This window comes from Cryptotermes secundus, unplaced genomic scaffold (assembly GCF_002891405.2).
Source record: "Cryptotermes secundus unplaced genomic scaffold, Csec_1.0 scaffold269, whole genome shotgun sequence".
Classification (NCBI taxonomy): Eukaryota; Metazoa; Arthropoda; class Insecta; order Blattodea; family Kalotermitidae; genus Cryptotermes; species Cryptotermes secundus.
In genome coordinates this window covers 206,836-222,275 of record NW_019738960.1, presented here as the reverse complement: position 1 = coordinate 222,275, position 15,440 = coordinate 206,836, and the positions used below count along the sequence as shown (strand labels likewise).

The 15,440-nt window shown below is 42.3% G+C and overlaps 1 protein-coding gene across 1 annotated transcript in view; it reads right to left on the bottom strand.

Annotated features, from left to right (window-relative positions):
• LOC111871427 overlaps positions 1 to 15,440 on the bottom strand; it is a 112,451-nt gene that overhangs the window by 48,951 nt on the left and 48,060 nt on the right. The window contains exon 2 of the mRNA XM_023864527.2: positions 2,917 to 3,050. Within this exon, the coding sequence (XP_023720295.1) occupies positions 2,917 to 3,050 (134 nt within the window). The remainder of the gene's footprint in view (positions 1 to 2,916; positions 3,051 to 15,440) is intronic.

The window sequence follows — 15,440 nt, the reverse complement described above, 5'->3', positions numbered from 1 at the left end:
TGGTTTATTTAACAATCTACAAATAACGGCTACAATTAATTATCACACAGTTGCGGGGTTTCACACTTTATAACCCTAATCGCATTAATCTGTTAACACTGTTGCGGGGTTTCACGATTTATAACCCTATGCGCAAATCAGTTCACTCTGTGTCCAGTAGTATACACGTTGACAGTAGGGGAGCTGGGTATCGCTGTATCACACGCTCCCAATTACACAATCACACACACGTCCGGATCTTCTTCCCGCGACGGCTGCTATACTCCAACTTGTTGTCGGCTGACTGTTACTTTACAACTCGGCGGATGTCACAGTACCTGTGTCAGGCGGCTGCTACAGTAGAACTCGTTGGTAACGCACTCGGCGGCGGTCACAGTAAGACTCCTTCGTAACGTACTGTACAGCTCACTTATATAGCTGCAGTGCTTGCCTGTTGCGTAATGAATGCCACGTCACAGTAATAAGTTGATTACGGGTACGTTAGCGTTGCGCGTTACGTCACCGCTGTTGATTAGCATTGCGTAGTTACCAGGTTACGGGGGCTCGGCTATCTTCGGCTCCGCTCGGCTCTCTTCGGCTCCGCTCGTGACGTCACCGCGGCGAGAGTGGCGGGGTGATGTCTCGCCTGTTACGCGAGCGTTACGTTACCGCTGGGGGGGTATATAAGGACATTATTCAGTAGCAGAAGTCTGGCACTGAAATAACTGGAAACTGGTATTCACACGTGCCGGCTTCGTTGTGAGGTAACTGATAAACACACTACAATATATTTAGAAATACTCTCGCCCAGAAATACATAAAGAAACGAAGCCGAAAGTGAATTAAAATATGGAATATTAGGCACAGAAATTTGAAGAATATGGAATTAGAAATGCTTTGTCATTCCGGAAAATAATTGGGGCTACATGAATTGTAAGTAAGGGACGACAAAATTATACTGTAGCAAAAAGAGGGAAGAGTGATAATATGAGGTTATTATGGAAACAATAACAATAACAAGTAACAAGTTTAATGAATAAATAAATTAATTATTAGTGTTTAATAAAGCGACATTTTTACTAGTACAGTATGTAGAGCGTCGAATTATATCAAGACAATTCCTTTTTTTCTGGAAGCCATAAGACAGCAAGCAGTCGTGGCCCATTTTGAGGTAATTTCATGGCATTTATCTCTAGATAACTTCTGTAAGAACACCTGGTCCACGGGTCGAGATTTAAACCCAGGAACCACTGAGTACGTCACTGGAATGGTAACCTTTATCTCGAAATATTTTGGGTTGTGTATATTACATGCAGATACAGGACAATGTCCGATGTTATCGGTATACTGAATGAAAACTATCTGACCTTACGTCTTGGATCTCCCGTTACCTCCTCCCCTTGAAGTGTTCCAGCGACATAAATACCTGAGCTGGGGTTATACCCGGCTTTCAGAACTCGAACAAGGCTCCCATAGAATGGCTCCAATAGCAGCACTGAGTGGAGTTTTTATAGCTTCCGTTCATAAAATGTTGAACATCAGTGGATCATATCCAGGGCCTGTTCAAGTAATGGAACTCCTTTTAACAATTTGTGCATTGTTTCTCGCGTCCNTAGGTTTTAAGAAACAGAGGGAAGTTGAAGGGTGCATTTTGTCTGGGTTGGGGCTACGAGAAGGCTGGCCAGGCTTACGTCCACCAGCGCTTGTATGTAATATACACTAAGAATCAATAAATCCTCTATTATCTGTAGTGAGTATTTGCTCTTTGTGGTTGGAATACCCGCTCCAGCAGCCAACTGACCATCACCATCACTGAATTATTACGCTACCGCTCGGCCAACATAATTCAGTCGACCCGCCACCATCTTGGGTCACGACAATAAGCAGGAGAAGGACGATAGAAAGTAAGTAATTTTAGCGACAACAGTAAAAAAGAGACACGTAGAACTGCTGGGAGTTCTCATAACATTAACTACATATAATTCTACGTATTCAGCGAATTGCTTCATCATAATTCCTATTTACACAGATCTTTTCATTCATGACTTTCCATTCTGCTTTGTTTGTTATTGTTTGATTTTATTCGTTTTATTTTATTTTCTTCTATGAAATATGTAAAGTGATATCTTCACTAATAGCTGGTCATGTTGTGCTGAACTTATGTGACGGTAGGAAAGTACCCCCCTCCCCCAATCAGTAGGTATTCGACGAAATGAAAAAGGTACTCGTACTTTGATTAGACCAGAGTGTCTACGAGATACGCTGACGATATGATTGCATAACTATCATTTTAGAAAGAGAAGGTGGTCACTGAATTTCATTTTATGGGCGTATCTCTCTTCTTCTTAACGATTTTATTTCAATTTCCGGCAGTAGAGCCTGGATTCTTCATACGCCTTTTGAAACCTTTAGAATTTGCATCAATTAGTTTTATGATGAATATTAAAATATACCTGATAAGGTTTGTATTCCTTTTCTTTTCTAAACACGACAATACTCAGTTTTCATACAATGCGTTCTGAAGTGTTATTATCGAGGAGTCTGATGTATACGGTATTAGTTGCCAAAGTAAGGCAGAGGATTTATTGACAGGTCTGTGATCAGTGATGGACTCCAGAGACAATTCTAACTTACGCAGTCCACATGTCGCCGTGACGCGTGCCCTCCCCCCTTGCTGTATAGTGCTAACTCTATGTGGATCTATACAACCAATCCTACATTTGTGTTCAAGTCACATCAATAATTGGCGCCTTAAGAGTATATCCTTTTGGGCTTGTTGGGGCACAAGTGACAAGACGGCTGACAGACAGAACAGAAGAAGTTTCCCGCCATCACAGTTGTTGCATGGAGGGAATCTGACCAAAATTCCGGCTACATACATGACACAGATCTGAGAGCACGAGTAAAAATATGAAGGCTGTTATGCACTGTACTCACAGGTTCGCCATTGACTAGCCAAGTGATGTGGGCTATGGGCCGCGCTGGGCTGGAAGTGCAGTTCGCCTCTAATGTCTCCCCAGCCTGGTAGACCGGTTTCGATGTCAGTACATGGGGCGGGTCCCGCTGCGTCTCTGTGCAAACAAAACGATAAACCTTGCAAGTCAACATCGCATTTTTATTGGCTAAAGTTCGTCATAAATCAATGCCTTCCTTCGTATGGGGAGAACAGCATTTCCTTTGATGGAACTCTCAAAACAATCCGGATATCTCAGTCGGTATACCGACGGCCTATGGGCTAGGCGGGAGGGGTTCAATTGCCGGCAAGGGCAAGTTGTTTTACTCTGCCTCACAGAGCTCAGACCGGCTCTGGGGCCCACGCAGTACCTTATTCAATGCTTTAGGAAAAGCGGTGGAGAATGAGGCCGACCTTTCACCTGCATCTAGTGCCGAGGTCACGAATGGTGGAGTTAAACCTCTTTTCACCCATAACTCTTCATAGCGTGGTGCTGAATTCATTACGAACAAGTACAATTTCACTCTTTTGACTTTACCTTACAACTGTCAGACGGGGCTACAGCAGAGTCCTGCTTCCACAAAGGACTAGAAGAGCCAGAAACTCTGACCACTAGGCCACAGAGGCGGTCTGAACATCACTTGATAAAAAACTAAATTTTAAATTTAAAAGCGATAAAATGTCTGTTATTTACACAGATACACAAACACACACAGACACAAAGACAAGAAGGGGCGATGCAATGAAATGTTGCCTAAGAGGGGGGATTACCGGTATATAAAGCCTTAAAACCGCTGCCTTAGACTTTTATGAAAATTTCGCGTGACCCTTTGTGACTAATAACTTTTTTAGCGAACCACTGGCCAGTCATATGACTGTGTGAAAACAGCTTCACTGAGCTCGCTGGTCCACTGAGACGCACCTCAATTGCCCGTAAAGGGGATTCACAAGGCAGATGTACATCTCTCCCCCTGCACTAGTGATGCAAAGGTTAAGATATTCTTTACTAGATAAAGCACTCGTGACACTGACAAAGGACAGGACTCGTTACAGAACTGAAATAGAATACAATTTGAAAGTGAAAAATAAAAATACTGTAGCATGCAGAACACACGCAGGAGTGGAACGCGTCACTTATGTGGTGACGTCACGCAACAACACAAGAGGTTTTGCTAGCGGCGATCTTTCGACGAAGATGCGCTCTGGGGCTGTATAACTCAACCGACCGAGTTCAGTTCAGTGAGTGCAGTACAGTTGAGTACAGAGGACTGATGTGAGTTGGCTGGTGAGCTGTCAGAGGACGGCTGCGGTTTAGTCCTTGTGAGATGTTGCTGTTAGACATTTGTAGCTGAGATACGAGGATATTTTGGGAACCCAGGACAAGGGGAACGTATAACATTGGAAGTCGTTACCTGGCAAAGATTGCGAAAATATGGCAGAATGAAAACCCTTAATGCATACTTTAGTGAATTGTAGAGTGTGGGAATTAGTGATAGCGCTATAGTTATTTGTATTTACGATCTCTAAGTGTTCATCGAACCAAATTACCAATCAGAATCCCGTCTATAATCACTCATACTGAACTTATGGCTCAGTGTTTTAATTATAATTTCGAATGCCAATAGACAAGTTAAATTCGGAGTTTTAATTTAAACATTTGTGTGTAAGATACAGACACAACTGCTAATCACACAACAATACTATATCCATAACACAAACCCCTTCACCCCCGAACATATGAAACAACAACAACAGGCCTTATACAAATACGCATATTCTGCCAATTTTAGCGTGTGCTCGCTTTTCGCTATGAAGAAAGTTACACACGTGCAGTTCTTCAGCCGAAACAAATCCAGTCTCGAAATGTAACAGTAGACCATCTTACCTGCAAGAAAATACGTGTGCTAGCCTCTCTCTGTAACACATAAATTGAAGATATCCTTACAGCGTGAAGCCATTTTTATTTTAAATTAAGTTTCGAGACTGGCTTTACAGCAATAACTCCTTTATCCATGACACAATAAAATGGATTTAGCCATGCATTTTGTTTTGCTGGCACCACCCTTGGCGGGTAATAATAGTGCATTTCTTCAAAACTGTCTCCATAGAAACTAACACAAGATGGCGCCTTGGTTGTTAAAGTTTGGTAGCAGCCCATGCTTATAAGATATTCATGTCATAAACCAGAGCTGGGGAGGGTGGGGGATGAACCACCCTCGCGTATCGGACTTGTGAGGAATCCACCCTAACCCTTGCATTGCTATGGAGCTGTAAAGACTTTCAGCCCTCGCGCTGCCACAGTCTCTTTGCAAGACAGAACGAGACAAGGTTCGCCTACTGTGTGTGTGCGTGTGCGTGCGTGCACCGCAATCTATATAACTGCCGCGCTGCCATAAGCACGTGGAAAATACAGCTAGGCCTGAGGCGGATTTCGGTTCTATTTCAGCACACGTGGACAAACCAGCACACTTTCTCAAACTTTCCGTGTGTTGCTTACTTTGAATAAGAACGTTAAACTATGGGGTCGCCTTTGAGAAAACAACACGCATGTCAGTTTGGACATCCATTCAATTTCGATTTTTTGTTTTGATGGCTACAAGCGTTGACAATCCTGGTTCGCAAGGATATATTGTTGCAAGTGAAAATAAAGCCTCCACAGCTCACTTCACAAGGTGAGAGTAGGCTTCTCTCAAGGAACACCAGATTTCTCCAGAGCTTATTTAACGAAACTCCAGTTGTGGTAAGATTTCTGTCCCTGGATCGATGACTTCACCTCTGGTTAGATCAATATATTCAATAACATTTATATAAGAAATTTGGTAATTGCGTATTCATGGTCCAGTTTTAATGCCATCAAGAAAAAAAAACATTTGAGAGAGTTCTTTCCGAGTGTTTACAGGTTTCTCCTTCAGATAAATTCGCAGTGAGTTTTGTATCACAATTCAATGTTGGTAAAATATTTCGTCCAGAATATGAAAGTCTTCAAGAATGTCTACTCTCTTCTTCCATATCGACGGCTTAGCCAAGACAGCTTATAATTTTTCGGTAGTTTCCATAATGGTGATTTCAGGACCATGAATTGAAAGATTTATCTCATTCATACGGTTAAATACATCAGGTAAACAAGCCCACAGATAACATTTTTCTTTTAAAGAGTTCCAACATTTGACTACTTCAAATGTTTGCTGGAAGAACGACTACTAGGCACAGAGTTGCCCGTCATTGGGCCAGCCACGTCGCAGGAGCGTCTGTAGATAGGACGTCTGCTATCTAGCGGCGGGTCTAATAACTACCGTAATTTTGAGGTAGTGATGAGCGCAAAAATATTTCGAGATATCTGCAAGAACTGTAACACGATATGAAAATATCAGTGACTTCTATTGGTAACAATGTCATCGGCACTGCTAATGGTACTGTGATTTGTTGCTTACATTTCTAATTGAAGGAAAAGAAATTTCAATTAGAAGTTAGCGTAAGGAAGAAATAATACTGTGGCGTGCGGCCAGGAAGGCCGGACTGTAGGAGGTCCATTGCTGGTGAACGACTAGCAATTCTTAGACAACGAAACATAAACAGACCGTTGCTTAGGGAAGTGCTTAAACAAAAGGCACAGAAATATTTAGTTCCCACAGCAACGAATGTACAACAATGGGGCGTCCATTGCTAGGCAATGTATGGGTGGACACGTCTGACAAAAATACATGATATCCATTTCAGCTGTGAAAGTTACTCGGGCTTACCAACCACACACAATGGAATCTCTCATGTTACAAAATGTAGGGTATATGTCTCGGACCTTAATGTGGCCTTCGTTAGTTGTTGCTTGCACAGATAAGAGAGAAATAAATTCATAAGCGGGACATCGCGTCTGTCTATCGATTTGTTCTCGTTATCCATTCGCTAAACTTTCTTTTAATTACAGAAATTTTTGATTGGTGGGTGGGTACTGGGCAGTGTTGATGGAATTTAATTTACTACCATATCATTATATTGTACATGCAATTGGACGTAGGGGTTTTCTCACAGACTGGTGAGCATTTAAAACTGATAAGACCTACGTAGCAGGATTATGTGTGTCTTCGGCTGTATAATACATTACATTATTTATTATACTGCAATTGGGTTTTAGCCCCGTGGCAGTAGTACACAATAGGACACAACAGACAAGTAACACACATTACACTAAGTGACAACACGTTCAAACAAAACACAATAAACAAAACACATCAATAAGGACATCCTACCACAGTGAATACAAATCAAATACGATTAACAACTACAACAATTACAGAGAAATACAAACAACTGCAACAAATACAACAGCAAGGACATCCTACGTACTCGTATATTCGTTAATCTGCCAATTTTATTTGAAAGACTTCCGATATTATTAATATTATCAAAATAAAATGAATAGAGTAATATACTCGTGTTTGTAATCAATTTCAAGGATGTTATATTTCATCGAATAAAATCTTATATTAGATTCATGATGTTGCTATTGACTGAATGTCACAGTTCACAGCTGGGCAAACGTACATGTAAATAAGAGAGTGGCTGTGTGCCCAAGGGGAGAGCTCAAGCTCTATTTTCTGATGCGAGTGAATCCGTTCCTCCTTCTTGTACCCAACTCCACTGTTTGACGAAATGTTAACAGCTTTGTTCACAGAATTGTTTTAAGGACGACAACAGTCTTTACGTTTGGCGCTCACAGATATACTGCGCAGAAACTGCGCCGATGTAGCCCACAATCGAAAGCGATAGACAAAATGAAGAACTATTGAAACATCTCTAAAAAGGAAAGTTCATGAGCGACTGCTCTGAGGGAACTGGGCTCTGTCCTTTGTGGCGTCTCCTGGCCCATGCATTTTCTCTTTACCTTCCCTGCAGCATCGTTCGTGTTATGTAGTGCATAAGTAGTCTTAGAGCCTGCAACATATAGCCGTGAATGTTCATTCCATAGAATTATACCTTAACGCTATATGCATTTTAGACACATGTCCCCCCCACATAAAACCCTTAAATTTCGTCTAATCCGAAAAACATCGTTTTCTTGTCGCGTTACGTAGGAAGGAAACTCCAACTGGTGTCAGAAGTGGGATAGGATTAAGACAAACTATTGGATATACGCCAAAATCGCTACAAAATGGAATCATAGAAGATGACCGAACTCTTGCTGAAAGAAATGACAGCCGGCCAAGAACAGATGATGTAACAGATACTGGCCAACATGACAAAGATGGACGCAAACCGAGCCGAACTAAAAGGAGCCATTGCACGACCTACAACCGGCCGGGACACTGTGGAATAGAGAAAAATCTTTGCCTCTGCCGGGAATACTTGGACATCCACCCCAGAGTCTAGTCGCCATGCTGACTGAGCTATCCCGGTTATGAGAGCTACTAAAATCACAAACGCTAAACCGCAATGTGGCTACCCGATAAGCTGTTTCATATTCGCAATATCTGCTATACATTCTGTAAATAGTGCAAGGAATTTCGAACCAGTCTAGATCGGTACCGCGTCATTAACCTCCGCGTTTTTGAGGGCAATATTTTGGTGACTTACTGAACTGAAATTATGTCACGTTTCAAATCTTGTGACCACTACTGTACATAAACCACTCCCACTTGCATCGAATGGCAGTGCGTGTCACCGAACAGTTTCCCCAATACATTTAATGTAATCTGTCATCAGGTAATGCCAGATAATTCTGCAGTACGGCTCCTAATTCAAGTTAGTGCTCACGACCCTACGGGAAGTCCAACTTAATTTACAGACTCCCGAAAAGTACTAGTGCGATAATCACATAGAGAACAGAAGCCATTTGCTGCGAACAGAGGTGGAGTGATAGAACCACTGACCCTGTGTCAAGAGTCAATGAAAACGGCCGATTATATCGGCAGTTCGCAAGCACACGATACCTGTAAGAGCCTGAGTTCGTTACACAGCAATGCACATATAAACGTACAAGGGTGTTTCGGATGAAATTATTTGTTAAAAGCCTTAAAGTAATATAAAACAAATCGTGACATAAAACGGAAGCCTATATTTTTATTTTGTTATTAACAATCAACGTTAGGCGTGTCCCTTCTCAGCATTTTCGGATGGATGATGTAGAAGCCGTTCTACTGATTGTAAGTTTGGGATATTGGAGGGCGTGGCGATGTAAGCGACACTTATGGCTGTTCTCAAGCTTCCCCCTTGCTACTAGAGTGACGCGTTGCTTGCAGGCTCCCGCCATATGCGTGGTAGTGGAACGTGCCTGTACTGGCCTTGCAACTGCCTTCTCTTCCGTAGGTGTTGAGATGATTGGCTGGGATGGCTGAAGGACTTGTTTTGGGGCCCCAGTAGTCACTAGGAAGTGGTGGCTTCAAATTCGTGGGAGACCTTCTGGTAAGAATTGGTAAGGAGGTGACCAGATCAGGCTTGTGGGTGATAAAGCAGGAGATTTGTCTCCGGACCTTAACGGACCTGGCACTAGTGAGGCAGGCGGGACACTGTGGTTGCACACTCACACACTAACAGTGACTATAATAATAATGAGCACCGGACGGCGTTCTGTTATGCGACACTTAGGCGCTCATTCCACTTATTGTCACACGGATATGTAAATAACTGAAAATTCATTTCAATAATATTAAACACATTTTGGCAGTTTTCAAGTTCAATTTATTGTCGAAAGTCAGACAGTGATCATTTAATAATTTAGTATGCAAGATAGTCTAAAGAGTTATTTTGGAATTTCTGCGGAGCACAGATTTGCGTCTGAATGTTTCGGATGTAGGAACCAGAGTGTTTTGGAACTGAGCTTATATGAAGAGAACAAGGAAACGTCTCCGAGAGATTACTCTTCGCTATTTGGTTTTACGTCTGGACCGGCCAAGGCGTTCGAGGACATGTTTTGCAGCTGTTGAGGTGCATAATTTTATTATTAAAAAATAGTAAGAATTACTATAGCTCAAGCGGTTAGTCGCTGGCTTCCCACCAGGGCTGCCCGGGTTTGATCCCGGATCTGTTCAAGTGGGATTTGTGGTGGACAATGTGACATTGGGGCAGGTTTTCTCCGAGTACTTCGGTTTCCCATGCCCACCTTCATTCCACTAATTGCTCCACAATCACCCTCACCTATCATCTGGAGCTGGTACAATAGGCCAGAAGTGGCCGCAGTACAAGGGACTTAGTCCCACCCCACTAGCAATAAAAATACTCTTATTTCTTTACTTTTCTCACTATCTACATTGATTGCATCCTGTTATGTACCTCATATATATATATATATATATATATATATATATATATATATGAATTATGTTAACCCCTAACACAACAAATATACTCAGTTTCAATGTTTTGCAGTTCTATCTTCATTCCTGCTACATGTTTCGGGCGTACAAGACCATGATCAGGCAGTTATATACAGGAATACGTACAGTTATCGAACTACCAATACGGACACATATCAGTGCAACTTTCGCCTCAAGTTGTTTTTACAATTAAAGTAGAAGATACAAAATAATATAAAAGATAAACATAAAAAAAGTATACCATACATATATCTAGATTTATAATATGTTGAATATAGTATGGAATATTTAAAATATTATAAGTATTTTAAAAATGTATTTGGATCGGGTGGGAAGGTGCCAGAACCGAAGATCTCATGACAGTTCAGTTTGTTGTACTGAATATGGAAAGGTGCGTGAAGGTTCCGTTACGGGCCTCTTCTCCGAACACTGGTAAGGACATAATTCCAAGGAAGAGATTTGACCATTAGTACTGGAGTCCTCAAATCTCACTCCCTCCTAGAGCTGGGCATCCGGACAGGCAAACGCACATATTTAGCTCAAATAAATGTTTTTCTACTGATGACGCTACGAAAAAGTATTCCATCCACAGAGCAAAAAAAAAAGTTATTAAAACGAAGCAAGTGATATTCATATGTTGAAATACTGTTTGAAACACTGATATGAAGCAAAGAATCATAATTGTATTCCAAGAAATACAGGATTAAGTGAACAATCGTTTTACACAAGGGGTATCACTTTTAAATTATATGACTTTTGATATTTGATTTCTTTACGGAGGGATATTGAATGTCAGGCTAATATAATCAAGAATGAATTTAACGTAGAGATATAAAACGGGAAAGAAAACGGTGGCAATGAGAGCGCTTGAATATTGCTGCGGTATATTTAATTAGATGGAATTCGAAACGGAATATAATCGTTTGGATAGAAAACTTTCAAAGGGCAACGGTGGTGTAATACAGTAGAACTTGGTTTTAACGTCATCAAAGGGGCTTAAAAATAGTGTCGTTATAAACGAATGTCGTTGTAACCGAAATGGGCACTTCCACAGTAGCCTTATGTTAGTCACGTAAAAATCTACCAAAAACCGAGTTAAAATGTTGCATTTTTTAGCGAAATACGTAGTTAAGTACAGACTAACGTAACATTAACGTGGAATTGCCCAAATATGTAATATCAAAGACTAATTACGGCGCTTTTCACTGACAATACACACAATATTTCACGAATCACTTTAACTTTCTCTTCAATGCTTAAAACTTTCCTTTTCATTGTCATGTTTTCGCTACTGCACTTCTATGGGTTTAGGCAGGAACACTATAGGGTAAGTAGACGATGTGAGGTCCTGTTAGACGAGATTCTAGGAAAGGAATGCAGTTAACAACCTGCCGCGTCCTCTTGCACTAGTCACGCAATCCCACACCACACCCTTGTTTTCGCATAAAACCCACGCTCCTGTTGCAACCCGCGGTCGTATTCTTCCAGGACATTCACGTCAGCAAGTAGAGAAAGTGAGGGTGGGCAGACATATCGAACTTTCCCACGATATCAGAGAAATTCAGGAATGAAAATGACGTTACATACGAGGTTGATGCATTTGTGCATGTCGTACTAAGCAAAGTATAAAAACAGTTGCTTTATGTGGAATTAGTTCGTACCATTGAATATTTGACGCAATAGACAAGGTGTCGCAGAAACCGATGTTGCTATAACCAAGTTTTACTGTATTTGATAAAATAAAAAGAAACTATTATAAACATAAGAAATGCAAAAAATAGTTTGGTGTTTGGCAATAATATGGCCGAACATATATTTCGGCTTGAAGTTATCAACAGCTGCATTAGAAACACGAAACCGCCGCAATGGCTGCATGACACCCGCTCCTCTGCCACGTCACCGCGGGGAAAGGGGGCAGAGTGTTGTCAGGCCTGTTACCGTAGTGGCGATAGCGCTCCGATGCCGCCACGTCACCGCTGGCGGGGGAGGGGATGTCCTCCATAGCACAATGCGTCACAATATTTTGTGAATGTCCAGGAGATCAGATGGGACAGAACTAGCACCGAACAAAGAGCCGATTTCTTATGTTTCTATGGAAAGCGAAATGAGAGTCTTTGTTAGGGACAGGATATTGTTCGCAGTACTAGGCAGGTCGCTGGTGTGATCATTATTCTGAATGCCATTCAGCAAGAACTGCTAAAATTTATGATAGAGAGGACGAGCTTCTATGTAGAACTGCAACCTGCATTCGACAAGTTTCTTAATCGGATATAATAATTGGAATTTCTCGCGGTTTCCTTCAGGCTCGCCTCCCAAATATTGGAATATTACTTTAAAATATTGTAGCGCTTTTAGCTACGGGAGCTAAGCAAGTCTCACTGTAGCACACACAACGTCTTGAAGTCTCACTATAAGTCTTCGCTGCCTGACTTCTCAGCTATCACTCACTATCACCGATTATCACACATAAAATCTTCTAATCACACTATTGATCCTCGCAGGCCTTCCTCCTGTATTCTTCTGTACTCCGCGTGCTTTTCTCGTAACGCTCAACTAGCTACGACTGACTTCTTAGGAATTTCATTTCTCCTATAAAATCTCAATCGGACAAGCGGAAACGCAGTTCGCTTCACTGTCGCGTGACGTCACAGCCTGGCGTGGAACGGCGTTTACTGAGCGTTGAGCAGCATCGGGCTCGGTGTGGATAAATGTGACGTTACTTGCGGAAACGCAGAGGTCACGTGACCCCTACTCACTTTTGCACAATCCAAGGGTTCACATAGCTGTCGCCTAGCAACGCGCCGATACAATCTGCAACTCTTTCACTGCGCGCGTGCCCCGAGGCCTCTGTGACTCAACAGTTATTGCATAGAGTAAATACGCCACAATATCTAACGACCGCTTCCATATACAATTTCTTCAGTTTATTAATTACTAGTGTAACCGCACCATGCTGGGACCTCGGGAATATTTTTCATTTACTTGGTTTATTACCATGCACTACATGGACACGAAATGTAGTACTGTTAACAATAGACGATACACAATTGACTCCAGCACCAGCAAACGCCAAGGACAACATCCGGTCTTTCTGAGGGACAAGCAAACTGCAGGTCTCTTGAAAACCCAGAACGGAGCAGGAAGTATCCCGCTGTGTTCTCTGGGGATTTCAATGCTTAACTGCGGGGGTTCGAGCCTTTGAAAACTTGAGATGTGACAAGAAACGAGTCGCAATAATTTTCGAAGGGGCGTACCGAGCGATTGTTAGCGTACCTCCATTTATTTAAGAGCTGTCAGAGGGACCGTGTTGTACTTAGGCCCAAATTAACATGGATCTGGATAGGGATTGGCTGAATGCAAATGAGAGAAACACCCAAATTTTAGGTTCAGCCAATCAGCAAAATTTCAGAGGAGAGGAATCCAGGCGTTCCCGGAACCGTCGGGACTTCTGCCTCTCCAGAACAGTCAGTCATCAGAACGAAATAAGAGTAGTCAGTGAGTACAAGGCAATAAGATCAGTCAGTTATTATAAGTCATTACAAGCCCTCAGAAGGAAACGGCGGGAGTGAGTAGCCAAAGTGAACAACAGTAGTAACCTCTCGGACGTTAAATTTGAGTACAAAGTCCCAGTGCTAGGGCCTCGTCATATGTAACTCTAGTGAGCACATCTACAATAAAGCAACAGTGTTGGTGAAGTGTGTGTTTTGAGTGTTTTCTCTCTCCTTGTGTGAGCAAGGCCCAGAAGTCGCCCTGAGACAGAATCTCGTCCTACCGTCTGAGCAGTCGGAACCCCGAACGCCCACCTATCCAAATCCCCACCTTGTTTTCCCCGTTCCAAACTCGTGGATTTCACCCAAGTCCACTGGCGCCCATACAAATTCAAATTCAGAGCAATCCTACACCCTAACCTGAACCAGAAAGCAACAGGAAGCGGCGGATGCAAGTGGAGACCACAAAGGGTCGAACGTGAATGACAGGTATAAGTGACTACCGACTCGTGAGTCTTGAAGTCTCACTGAGCGGTAAGGACGAAGAAAAGGGAGGGCGGTAAGAGGTGGCGCCGAACGTGTAGGCGAATGGTAAGGGCGGTAAGACTAGCTGTCTTAATGTTCCAGGCCAAAATCTTGAAAACTGAAAGTGTGCAACTCTCTCTATGGTTCTACGGCCCTTTGGAACTTGGCCGATTTTTTTGTTCTTCAGTCCTATGCACAATCGATAGGACTCCTTATACGGGCGATCAACCCGTCGCAAGGCCTATACGTACACGTGGAACACCACAAACACGGAATAAACATACACAGAAAACCATGACTCGAGTGGGAATCGAACCCATGACCTCAGCATTTGAGCGAAAACGGTTCATGTTTTAGGCCGCGCGACCACAGTCGTCGGCTAAACAAGAGTACATACCTCCTAGTTAGGTTATGTTTGTTTATTGCAGACATAGGAAAATTACTGACCGGTCACAGTAGCCGAGCGGTCTAAGGCATGTACTGTCTTCGCTTGCTTGGAAACCGGGATCGTGAGTTCGAATCCCACTCAGGGAATGGGTGTTTAGTTTGTGTTTGTGCGTTTTTCTGTGTTTGTGTACAGGTAGAGGCCTTGCGACGAGCTGATCACCCGCCCAAGGAGTCCTACCGAATGTGTAAGATCTAGAAAAATCGAAGTGAACGGAGAAGTTCATGGAGGTAGGCCTAGGCCCACTGGGGCTGTAGTGCCAAAGAAAAAGAAAAGGAATATTACTGACAGAATTAAACAACAGTATAGACACAGCAGAAGCTAAAATTATTAATTAACTTGTACTTTGGAAGACATCCATCTGTGAGAAATTTAGAATATTTATTTTCAGCCCTTTTAATTAGATGTCACAGTGAATCGATATAGAACAAACTGGTATTCACCCCAAAAGTTTATTGCAGATCCGAATATGGAGAATCGTTGAGTAGTTTTCTAAAATAAACATCCGCAAGAAGAGGGGACATGGTTCTGCCTGTGATTTCTTGGATTCTGACACTGCGTAGTGTGGCGGCTGTTCACAGCGGTTCACAGGACATCTTCTCTCAAGATGGAATATCTGTCACATCCCAGAGCACCACAGTATATATCTTCACATAAAATGTCACAAGAGACTTGTGTTGCATTCACTTCCAACGTTCACTCGTACGAATTATTTATAAAATAGCGTATAAAGTCCTGCAACT